The sequence below is a fragment of the Lathyrus oleraceus genome, chromosome 5, assembly GCF_024323335.1.
Source record: "Lathyrus oleraceus cultivar Zhongwan6 chromosome 5, CAAS_Psat_ZW6_1.0, whole genome shotgun sequence".
Taxonomy (NCBI): Eukaryota; Viridiplantae; Streptophyta; class Magnoliopsida; order Fabales; family Fabaceae; genus Lathyrus; species Lathyrus oleraceus.
Window position 1 is genome coordinate 192,825,575 of NC_066583.1, and position 13,366 is coordinate 192,838,940.

General features: G+C 35.8%; 1 protein-coding gene across 1 annotated transcript; it reads left to right on the forward strand.

The window, feature by feature from the left end:
- Positions 1–11,239: 11,239 nt before the first annotated feature.
- On the forward strand, positions 11,240–13,012 carry LOC127079634 (uncharacterized). Its single transcript, XM_051020017.1, has one exon. It carries the CDS (start codon positions 11,240–11,242, stop codon positions 13,010–13,012), a length of 1,773 nt encoding a protein of 590 aa, XP_050875974.1.
- Positions 13,013–13,366: the final 354 nt, after the last annotated feature.

Consider the following 13,366-nt stretch of genomic DNA (forward strand, 5'->3'; position numbering starts at 1 on the left):
GAAAATTTTTGATATGTTAAATTTTTCCAAACTTCCACCTCAAAATTCTCCAAGTTCCAAGCTCCAAATTAAAAAGTGTTCAACATCAAACTTGTTCCTCTTGATCTCACCTTTCCAAAGAGCTCAAATTCATTCATTTTGGACTTGAAATGCATAGGCTGCGCATGGCTATAACAGGCTGATATCATTTGGCATGGATCCAACTTCAAGCAATAATGCACATGTGCCTTGCAATCCAATCCATCTTCAAAGTATCTGAACTTCAAATTTGGACTTTCAGCTATCATTCCATGGACCTATGCGCACTCATGCAGCTTTGCATCATCAATTTTCCAAATTTGGAAAGTGGAGAGAGTGTGCAAATATCACTTGATTCTCCTATAAATACAACTGCATTTGCTCATAAATCACACACACACATTGCGCCAGCTTTGAATCTCCATTGAAAACCCTTCACTCTCAAAGGATAACCCTGATAAATTCATTTGAATTTGAGCTTGAATTTCCACTATTTTGGAATTCAATTCTCCAGGAGTCCATTGCTTCTAAACCTTTCCATTCCTCTCCTGCAAGCAATTGAAGTGAAGCCAAGCACAATTCAGATCAAGATCCATCGTGTTCAGACCTCCATTGAAGGTAATTTGCAGAAATTTTAAACTCTTCGATTCTCTTAAATTGTTGCTCAATTCCATTGATTCTTTGGTTGTCTGAAGTCCTACCAATGTAGGCAAGAAGATTAAGTTACTTTGAGGCCAAATCGAAGCAACTCAGTTCATGTACCTCATTTTTCAATTCCACATATCTCTTAATATATTTGGAATTGGAGGAATTGGAGGTTAGATTTGAACTCAGCGCCATTTTCTCTTTAAGATCATGTCCTTGTTTCTTTTTTTGGTGATGGTTCATGATGACCAGTCCGGTGAAGCTCACCGGAGAAGACAACCGGAGCTCTGGCTCCGGTGATGATGTGTCTTGTATCTGAACCACTTGATCCAAGTCTCATGTTCTAATTTGGATCGTTCCTTGTGATTACTCCTTTTGCCACACGGTTGACTCAGGTGTATGTGAAGCGCGCGTTTTGGATCATCAGATTTGCCACCTCAATTAATGAGGGAGATCTGATGGTCCACGTAATTTAGCATTTTTTGAATTTTATTTTAATTCCCTTTTCTTCAATAATTCATATTAAATTTAATATTGATCCAAAAAATATGGGACTTTCACCAAAAATCTTCAAATATTTTTCTCTTTCATATTCTGAATTAAAATTATTTTTTGGATCATTATTAATATTTTTCATGAATTAATTGATTTTGCATTTGTTTTTAATTGTTTAAAAATATTTTTAAATGTCCAAAAATTATGAAATTTTTTCTCCAAGGTCCTTTGACCTTGTTTGACCTATGATAAATCTCATGGCCATTTCTTTGGTGCTTTGATGAGATTTTAAGATTTGGACAAAACATATTTGAATTTAATGCACTATTTTATTATTTTTAATTGAATAAATGCCATTTAAATTGTGTTGACCATTTGTATTGACTTAATTGAGTTTGATAGTTTGTTGTTGGGCCTTGGTCAAGGTTGATTTGACTTTTTCAAGTTAATATCATTGGATTTAGGGGATTGATGGAATGTACATTCCATCTCCCAAAATGAATGAATGATATTAATTTGGTAAAAGTCCTCCTTTGACCAATTTGTGATCTCATTCATCCCTTTCCCTCTTCATCTAATTCCCCTTATTCATTCATTCACTTCCATTTGGCCAATGACATCTCAAAGTCCTAATGCTACTTGATTGAAAGATTAACATGAGTATGGATGAGATTAGGTCACACCTTTTGCATATTTTTGTGTGTGGTATGTTTAATGAGCATAGTTCATAATACTATGTCTCCAACATGCATTAACACCAAAAGTCTATTGCCCAGCCTCAAATAGTTGTGACTTCTACATAAATCCAATTATGATTGCTTAACATGGCGCTAAATCTTTGACACAAAGGCATAAGCATTCTTGTTAGTGAGATTGTAAGTATCCCCTCTTCCATGGTATTGTGTGGAAACTTGGCCTTCTTTCCTTCCTTTGGAAGATGCTTTGGTTCAAGGATCCATGCTTGTGACAAGTGGGTTGAGTGTTCTCCGAAGAATGTCTTGAAATCAAAAGCAAAACAAAACTAACTCCTAACTTACTAACCATTAACTTTTAATTTCAAGCTTTTACTTTTAATGCAATTTACTTCAAGCACTTTATTTCATTTGCCATTGTACATATCATTCTAATTGTTTATGTTAATGTAATTTTCACTTTGTCCATTTGGATCATATTGTGTGATATATTTTGTTTGTGTTGGACTGTTGGCTTGATCTGTGGACCAATTGGACTTAGAATCTAGGCAACCTCCCTAAGCTAATGGACTTGGCCAATGCCAATTTATGGAAGAACCAAGTGCTTGCAATTTGAATTCATATGATACATCATTCAAGATCTCTCTTAGTTCATCTGCAACATGATCATTGTGAAGCTGTTATTTTGAACCTGTGACTTGTGGAATTCATCTGTTACATGGGCTATTTCTGAAGAAGATCATGAAGTGGACAAGCTTGGATGAGGCCATCTTTATTTGATGCCTTTGCTCTTTAAGATTGATATAATTGTGCATTTGTGTGTTGCTTGAATCTAAAAGTCCAAGGGATTTCTGGGTTTCTATTGACATACTTGTCTATTGGATTGCTACCCATTTGGTCAGATCTTTTCAACTTTAAACTTTTAAATTTTGTGCATAGGATGGTCTCTTCATCTTCTCCCCATTTCTTTAATTTCAAAATCTCTCCCTCCATTTTCAAAACCTTCTTTGTGTGAACTACTTTTGTTCTAAACTTTTACCACTTTCAAAAAAAGATAGAAATTTTGGCCTTATGCCATTGCATTTTCAAACCTACTTTCTTAAATCAAACTTGTAAATGAACTTAACAATACTTGACTTAAACTTTCAAAAAAGCCAAAAAGAACTAACTCATTCGAAGCATTTTAGGCTTTTGTGCCTTTCAACTTTAAATTTTGTTAAAATCAACACACTCATTTTGAAATTTGTAGCACGAACTACGAGGTTTTAATCCCTCATTTTATGTTGGTACGTAGGCACAAGACCGAAGGTATTGTCAAACACAAAAATATAATTAATGAATTCTTTTCTCATCCCCCCATTCTATTTGTTTGTAAACATCACTTTGTACAAAATACATATGCACACAAAAAGGGCTCCCTAGGAGTACCTATGACACTTTGGGTGCTAACACCTTCCCTCTGTGTAACCAACCCCCTTACCTGTGATTTCTGACTTTTATTAGTTTTTATTTGAAAACTTCTTACTTATTGGGTTTTGTTCATACTTTTTCTCTTTTCCCTTGGAAATAATAAAAGCGCGGTGGCGACTCTTGTTAATTGATCTCTAGCTTGTCAATAGCTTGATGATCATGAATTTCCCGCTACAACAACCGTCCCTCTTGGACACCTTCTTCTAATATCATCCCCATATTTACCATTTCGGTAAAGTCACTAGGGCACTAGCAATCATCTTCTCATAGTAAAACGAGCTCAGGGTCTTGAGGAAGATCTTTGTCATCTCCTTTTCTTCCAAAGGAAGGGTGATCTGAGCAGCCAGCTCTCTCCATCTTTGAGTGTACTCTTTGAACGTCTCCTTATCCTACTGAGTCATCGACCTCAACTGGTCCCTATATGGCGCCATATCCATATTATACTTGTACTGCTTCACGAAAGCCTCACCCAAATCATTAAACGTGCGGACATTCGCACTATCCAAACCCATGTACCACCTCAAAGCGGCACTAGTCAAACTGTCTTGGAAATAATGAATCAGTAACTGATCATTATAAGTTTGCATCGACATCTTTCTAGCATACATGACAAGATGACTGAGTGGACAGGTATTCCCTTTATACTTTTCAAAGTCAGGGCCTTGAACTTCATCGGGATCTTAACATTGGGAACCAAGCAAAGTTCCGCAACACTCTTACTAAACAAATCTTTTCCCCTAAGGTCTTCAACTCCTTTCGCAGTTCCAGGAATTGGTCTTTCATTTCATCCATCTTCTTATAAACATCCGGACCCTCAGACGGCTCAGAATGGTAGATGGTATCCTCAACACGAGGCAGGGTATGAACAACCGGTGGTGGCACAGACATGACCAGGCTAGATGTCGGCATGGAAGCAAAGGTAGGTGCAAAACCCTCAGGCACAAAGTTAGGTGGCATTCCCCACTTGAATCCGGCAGGCATAGCGGGAGCGAACTGAGTGGCAGGCACGGTTCAAGAAACAACCTCTGAAATGACAGTCCTCTGAAGAGGGGGAGTTACAGGCGTTAGAGAAGATTGACATTGAGCAGCTAAAATAGACACCATCATGGCAGTCATGCGGGAAATATCTTCCTTCAGTTCTATGTTCTCTTGTTCCAAGTGTTCCATGATTCTCGGATGATTGGCGAGGGTAGTGTATTGATGAGTCAGCTTGGCTGAAGCACAGAAGAATAACCAATGAGACATCTAGCGGAAGAAAAACCTGTTATGCAAATGATGCATGAAATGTAATGCTTTAATTGTTTTTATTTTCAAGGAACCTACTATTTTATTTGCAAATATATAATAATAACAATTGCACAATCTTGATTGACCATAAAAATCTCTTTTATTTATATAATTGGAAGGATTACACTGAGTACAATTTCAGAAACCAAAATACAAATACAAGAAAAAGGGAAACTAGTCATCCTAAGGACCCCCTAACAATGATGTCAGATGATCTGGTTGCAGGCGCGTACTTCCTTCGGATGCGTCGAATCTTAGACTCAAAAGAAGTCTTCATTTGAGCCTTCTCGAGGACAAGCTGATCAATAATATTCTTCTAAGCACCGGAAGGCTGAGGCAGTCTAGAGGAAGATGAAACTTATGGCTCTCTCTGTCTCTTCGTTGCTCGGTCTTCAAGAAGCTCAATAAGTGCATCTTTGTCCTTAGACTCAAGCTGTAACTCCTCATGCTTTCTGCTCAAAGCATGGAATCGCTCTTCCCTCATATCCTTCTCTTGCTTCATCTTGGCGAGTGCATCTTCCAACTCCTCTACTTCTTAGTTAAGGAGAGTTAATGGCTCAACCACAACCATAGACATAGGTCTCTCACAAGCATAAGGCATCTTCAACTCCAAAGCTCTCTTCTTCACCCAAAGAGTGTAAGCTTCTGAAGCTACACAGTTGCACGGACCAAGCTCGGATCTTCCTTTCCTATGCACGTTGTGCCAAGCATGTATCATCTTCTACTTCAAATGTTAGGGATCTTTACCCTCTTTATATAAAAGACCTCTTAACTGAGTGTTATTAGGTTTGTCTCTCAAGGGGAACCCAAGTTGACGACGAGCCAAAGCAGGGTTGTAGTTGATTCCTCCTTGTGTACCAATGAGAGGCACATTAGAGAATTCACCACAACAACCAATAATATCCAATCTACTCAATGAAGAATCATACCAAACTATATCATTATTAGTGAGAGACATAAGTCTCTGAGACCACCTTAGACATTGTTTATTCTCCACAAAAGCATGCGTCTGAGGCAAGTGCGAAATAAACCACTTGTACAGAAGAGGAACACAACATACAATAGTTCCACCACCTTTAGAATTCCTTAAATGCAAAGAGAAATACATATCACCCAACAAAGTAGTCACAGGATTTCCAATCAAGAAGATTATAATGGCGTTAACAACAACAAAACCATCAATGTTAGGGAACAAAGCCAACCCATAGATGAGCAACACAAACATAGCTTCAAAAGCATCCACACTACCGGCTTGAGAAAAGGCAGTAGCTTCCTTGATGAGGAACTCAGAAGTCAACCCAAAAATTCCTCCTTTCTTCACCCAATGAGCCTCAATCTCAAACTTCTTCAAGTGAATAGCTTCAGCTATAATATGAGATCTGGGAATCTCTTTCAATCCACTAAAAGGCACTTTGCTAGAAACGGGTATTCCCAAGAGATGGGCATACTCCTCCAACATAGGCACAAGCTAATAATCAGGAAAAGTGAAGCAACGATAGAAAGGGTCATAGAACTGAACCAAACACTCAGAAGTCCTTCAACTACATTAGCAGATAACACAAATAGAAGTTTCCCATGACGTTGCTTGAAGTCCAAGGGATCTAATATAAAAGATGATAGCTCCCTTAATTCTTTCAAGTCTGGACATCTGAAACTTTACTTCTTAGTGTTCCTTCATCCATAATCCATGGTCTAAAACTATTTGCAAATAAAACCTCAGTTCGTTGAAGTCATTTTTAGTATGATGAATGTTATAATGTGCATGAATGCATGAATGCAACAATCACAAATAAGGGATCACACACAAGGCAAACAAACAAAGGTCAAGGGATGGATCAAGTCATTGTCAAGATCAATCATCCATTTTGGTGGATTATGGTTTTCACCTTATCAACACCCAAGTTCCATTGATATTGACAAGACTTGGTTGGATCGGCCAAGAATCAAGGGTTTGTTATGAGTCACGAGCATGGATTCAGGTTAAGAACCATCCCAAAGGAGTGTACTAAGGATAAAAACCTGTAGATCATGTTCTAAAAAGTTCCCAGAGTCTTAATTCCATCTATCGGATATTACAGGTCAGGATGACTGACTCATCAACCCATAATATTCTCAAGAGAAACTCGTCTGACTGTAGTATCGTGTAACAACTGTTATCAAGTCTACACCTGAACAGTCTCCTTACTACGTCCTAAATAGGCCAAGATGGGTTAAATGTTCTACGGTCCTCAGCTTCTCGGACCCCAAATCAGAGAAAGTAATGCCTAACCACAAATAACTTGTGTGACATCAATATCTCCAAAAGGGTCTCCACTGAGTAGATGGGTCTCAAGCCAACTTGTTAAGGACTACTCCACACAAGTCGAACATGACTATACCATCCTCCTATCTTAATTGCACTCAAGTTCGGGTTAAAACTTATCTCACCACTCAGAGATCACCAAGCACAACAAGCAAATTATATCATACAAACAAATATACAAACATCAAATACACAATTATATACACACAAGAAAAGTAGGCTAAACCCACTGGAGACTACTCCCGAGCAGAGTTGCCACTTAATTTCTGTAGCGATAAATTCATGACCATTAAGCTATGGATAAACTTAACGTCAATAAAATCAGAGTCGCCACTGTGCTTTTATTGTTTCCAAAGGAAAAGGGAAAAGTACTAACAAAACCCAAAGATAAGAAGTTTTCAAATCAAAACTAATAAAATTCCAGAGATTACAGGTAAGGGGGTTGGTTACACAGAGGCAAGGTGTTAGCACCCAAAATGTCCTAGGTACTCCTAGGGAGCCCTTTTTTGTGTGTACATGTGTTTTGGTATAAAATGATGTTTGAGAAAAATGGAGTGTGGTGATGAGAAAAGAATTTATTGATTATATTTTTGTGTTTGACAAGACCTTCGGACTTGTGTCTACGTACCAACATAAAATAAGGGATAAAAACCTCGTAGTTCGTGGTAACAATTTCAAAGTTAGTGCATTGCTTTTAACAAAAGTTTAAGTTTAAGAAAAGGCAAAAGAGCCTAAAAGAGTTTGAATGGGTATTAGTTCTTTTTGTCTTTTGAAATTTTAAGTTAATATGGTTAGATTTATTTATAAGTTTGATTAATAAAAGAGTTTGGAAATGCAATGGCATAAGGCCAAAGTTTCTAATTTGCAATAAAGTCTAAGTTTAGAAATCATAAGCAAAGAAGATTTTGAAAAGGGGGAGAGATTTGAAATTTAAGAAATGGGAGGAGATGAAGAGGCTAATCCTAAGCAAAAATTTAAAAGTTAAGAGTTTAAAAGATCTGACCAATGGGATGCAATCCAATAGACAAGAATGTCATATAGAAACCCAATTTCCCTTGGACTTCAGAATCAAGCAATATCAATACACACAATAGCAAGGTGAAGAACAAGACATCAAATAAAGATAACCACATCCAAGCTTAGCAACTCCATGATCTTCTTCATAATCTCCCATATATCAGATGACATACTCCTTGAATGGCTCAGAATAAGGCATTAGACACAGGTTCAAAGTAATAACTTCATCAAGACCATGTAGAAGATGAACTCAAAAGGGGTCTCAATACTTGCATCAAATGAAAGTTCACTTCACAAGCACTTGGCTTCAGAAAAGGTGGCATTGGCCAAGTCCTTTTTGCATAGGGAGTGTTGCCTAATTCTAAGGCTAATGTATCAGATCAAAATCAACAGTCAACAAAAATCCTTTTTTAGGGTTTTTATTGTTATTATGTGCATTAAGGTCAAAAAACCACAAAACCAAACAAGATACACAAACAAGTATATACAATCACAATATGATCACAAATTAAGGTTCAAGTGAGCAAAGTGAAAATGGCATTAAAATAAACAAGTTAAATGGTATGAATAAAGACTTGAATTTAAAGTTCATAAAAGTAAAGAGCTTGAAATTAAATGTTATTTAAATGTTAGTTGATTAGAAGTTAGTATTCACTACAACATTTTTAGTCTACCACAACGCCTAATATTGGGAAGGTAAAAAGACCGTTCTCATTGAGTGTAATAGACAACAAATTTCATATTCCATTGCGGTAGTGGATATATTTTTTGGAACTTTTATGCAACAATTGGAAACTGTTCCGATAGATGACAATGAGAACGGATCTTATTAACAACGGATTAACGCCGTTCTCAAATAATTTTTAATTATCTTAATAAATTTTTAATTATGAGAGACCGTTCTTCTATGTACGGATAAAAAAAATTATTTGTGAGAATGTCACATGACTGGATCGAACCATGGGATCATACACATATCATTAAAACAATTTTTTTCGCTTCTTATATCATAAGTGTTAAACAAATTTCCGTTCCCAATTCTGAAATTTTTGGCGCTATACTTCCCTCCCAAAATCATCATACCGCTTCTGCTTCTTTTGTGAATGATTCTTCACCCATTCCCTAACCGTAACCTTTCTCTTCTTCTTCTTCTCAAACCCTTCAACTTGCTTATACAAATTTAGGGTTTTAAGATTTATCAAGAGTTTTCCAAAACTAAGTACTTCACGAATTAGGTCAATTAAGGGTTTCACGAAATCGTCACAAACAAAGGTTTGAAGTAAGTCTCTCGACGGTGAAGAGGATTTTTTTTTTCATTTTCAAGTTGTGTATAATTCGTCGCCTCAGTAAGTGATTCCTTACAATCTCTCTTTCATCTTCTCTCAAGTTTTTTGTTTGGTTTTACTTAGATTTGATTATGATTATACTTCTATAATTTACTCGATTTGTCGTAGATAACGTTACCGGCATTGATTGGAGATCCGAAGTATCAACAGAAGTTCATACCCTACACACTGAAGCTACAACTCTTTTTGCCCAACTGGTATTATACCAAGTTTGTATTTATATCTATCTATGAAATTTGTTGGATTGGTTGCTTGATATTCATGAATTTGATGTAAATGTCTAGTTCTTGTTACTTGTTGAATGAGTGAATTTTTAATCCTCTTCCTGCCCTGTATGTTCAATCTGTTTTGATAAAAAAAAAATTAATGTTAAATTGGCTTTGTTTTTTTGAATCGTATATATATGGTGGATGATACCTTTGATTCCAACATAAAAGATGTTATTGTAATTTACTCTACCATCACTTTTCGTATCGCGTATATATAAGAGCCACGAGCTATTCCGCGCATGCAAACTAGTTAACTACCCTAAATCAACCATGAACATTAACTGTAGTTTAAAAGTAATTCTCATGAAACCCATCAAAAACATATTCATGGGATAACAGAGTCATAAGCATGGCCTCCAGAGATCCAGCTTGAATACTTATCCACATTAGTAGCCCAAAAAACTGTCTCTTAATTTTATTTGATGAATTTTGGACTAGTTAGAATATTGATTGTAGTTTTACTTGCTGAATTTTAGTTTATTGAATTTTGACCTCATTAGAATATTGGTTGTAGTTTTATTTTGCTGAATTTTACTTTGCTGAATTTTGGAATGTTGATTTTAGTTTTGGACTTATTAGAATATGCTAATTTTTAATTTATTTGTATGGTATCTTTTGTGTCTTTCATCTTCATTAAGGGTATGTACTGTGTGGTATCTTTTGGACTCATTAGAATATTCTAATTTTTAATTTATCCGTGTTGTATCTCTTGTGTCTTTCATCTTCACTTGTTTAAACTTTAGAACACTAATTATAACTATGTGGTTGGTTAAGTATGTATGATATACTAGTGCTTATGTTTTATACTCTCTTTATTATCCTTTTAGACTTCATATAATATTAGTAAAGGATTCACTTCTCAATTTTAGGATATAATACATCAAATGGAACTAATTGCCAAAGAAAGAATTTTATAATTTTGTCTCAGATTTAAAGGTAATTTTCACTAAAGCTTCATTTTATATATAGATATTAGTTATAATTCTAGTATCTAGATATTCTTTACTTGACCATTCATATTCTGTAACACTTTGCAATGATATAACCTCACAAGTTTTCTTGTTTTTGGTTTCTGAAGTTGAAGTTAGAGGCGTTAGGATATCGGGAATCACAACTTCGACGAAGAAAGTTATGATCTAGAGGTGAAGTGACCCAACTGTTCATAAGAAATTCACTTGAGGATTCAGTTATAAAAAGAAAGGTTAAGCTTCTTCTTATAATGATTTATTTGATTACCGTTTCACCAATAGCATCTTGTATAATACTCATATCTTCTAATATGTGTTGAGTATGAGAATAAGTTAATACTTTCTAATAAATATCTTTGAAAATGTGTATGTGTTTATATTTACTTGTAAAGGCCATGTCAAATAGGGTAATAGATACTTTCCCCCACCATCACAAATCAGTAGACCCACCTATAAAGGATTAACAAGGCATAGGCACCAACACATACACCAGAGCTGCAAATGCAATGTTCTGACTATTAAAATTTTCCATCTAAAAGTAGGATTTTTCACTTTCAACACAAAAGACTAACTCAGTTCATAATAGGGGCCACCAATTGTTTTATATTACACATCCATTGTTTGCTTCCCTGTCTTGCTTATAATTTTTTATACATATATGATAGTCTCCTCATAAGCCTGATGGATAAGGAATGGAAAAAGGAAAACCCTGCGAGTAAAGAGTATCAGAATGGTCTTGATTTTTTTTCTAGATTATGCATACACCAAAGGAAATCCCCGAGGGAAAGAGATTTTGTGTCCTTGTGCGAATTGTTACAATACTAATTGGCTTACAAGGAATGAAGTACGAAATCATTTAATTACATTTGGATTTCAAAAAGGATATGATGTTTGGGTTCGACATGGTGAGAAGAAACTAAAACCCGGTGATCTTAATGATAATTATATGAATCATGAAAAGGATCAAATCGATGATATTTATGGACTATTGCATGGAAGATTTAGAGATGTTGTACAAGAAGAAAATGAAGTAAATGTAGGCCTCAATGAAGATGCAAAAAAGTTCTATAATCTAGTCGAAGAAGCCAAACAAGATTTGTATCCGGGTTGTAAAAACTTCTCTAAATTGTCGTTCACCGTCCGTCTTTATTTACTGAAATGTCTTTATGGTTGGAGCAACATATCATTCAATGCTCTCTTAGAGTTGTTAAGAGAAGCTATGCCTTCATTGAACATCCCTGATACGTTCAGCAAAACCAAAGGTCTGATAAGGGACTTAGGGTTGGATTATAAGAAGATCGATGCTTGCCCTAATGATTGCATGATATATTGGAAAAATCATGAGAATGATACTTCTTGCCATGTTTGGGGTGCTCCACGGTGGAATGAAGATGTAAAAGGAGATGATAAAGTTGAAAAAAGTCATAAGTCTCATAAAGTTCCTTTGAAAGTTTTAAGGCATTTTCCCTTGATTCCAAGACTTCAAAGACTGTTTATGTGTTCAAAGACTGCTAGCTCATTAAGGTGGCATGATGAAGAACGTTCGAAAGATGGGAAGTTGAGGCATCCTGCAGACGGAGAAGCATGGAAAGAATTTGATAAATGTCATTCTGAATTTGCTGATGAGCCGCGTAATATAAGACTTGGGTTGGCCAGTGACGGATTTAATCCATTTAGAACCATGAATTTGTCTCATAGTACTTGGCCTGTGGTATTAATACCATATAACTTTCCACCTTGGTGGTGCATGAAGGCTGAGTATTCTATGTTGTCTTTATTAATCCCTGGACCACGTTCACCTGGGAATAACATTGATGTGTACCTTCAACCATTGATAGAAGAATTGAAAGTGTTATGGGATTTGGGTGTAGAAACATATGATGTATCACTAAATCAAACTTTCCAAATGCGGGCATCTCTCTTATGGACTATTAGTGACTTTCCTGGGTATGCTATGTTGAGTGGGTGGAGTACAAAAGGGAAACTAGCATGTCCTTGTTGTAATTATAACACTAATTCAATATATTTGAATAATAGTAAAAAAATGTGTTATATGGATCATCGTGTTTTTTTGCCCGAGGATCATAAATATAGGTCAAATGTTAGGAATTTCAATGGGAGCATAGAAGATAGACCACCACCAGAGTTGTTAACTTGGGAACAAATCTCAAATAAACTAAAGGACGTCAACAATGATTTTGGCAGGTTGCAAAATAAAAGTAATAATGGTCCATGGAAGAAAAAATCAATATTTTTTGAGTTACCATATTGGAAGCATAATACTTTACGCCACAAACTTGATGTGATGCATATAGAGAAAAACATATTTGATAGTATAATTGGGACTTTATTGGATATCCCAGTAAAGACAAAAGATCATAAAAATGCACGTTTAGACTTGAAAGAGATGGGTATTAAAAAGAAACTTCACCCCAAAGAGGTAGATCAAGGAAAAAAGTCATTGTTTGCAAAAGCATGCTTTTCCATGACTGCAAAGGAATAAACTACTTTTTGTTCTGTATTGAAAAATGCAAAAATACCAGATGGTTATGCTTCAAACATTTCAAGGTGTGTTCAACTTACTGAAAAGAAAGTTAGCGGATACAAGAGCCATGATGCACATTTCATGTTGCATTACTTGCTTCAAGTGGCTGTGAGAAGTACAATGCCAAACCAGGTTGCACACCCATTAATTCGTCTTTGTTCATTTTTTCGTTGTTTGTGTCAGAAGGTGATTGAGGTGGCAGATTTGGATATCTTGCAATCTGAGATTGTATAGACATTTTGCCAATTCGAGACAATTTTCCCCCTGAGTTTCTTTGATATAATGGTTCATTTGCCAATACATTTAGTGAAT

Coding starts and splice junctions, on each gene's coding strand:
- LOC127079634 (XM_051020017.1), top strand. CDS start 11,240: ATGGTCTTGATTTTTTTTCTAGATTATGCATACACCAAAGGAAATCCC.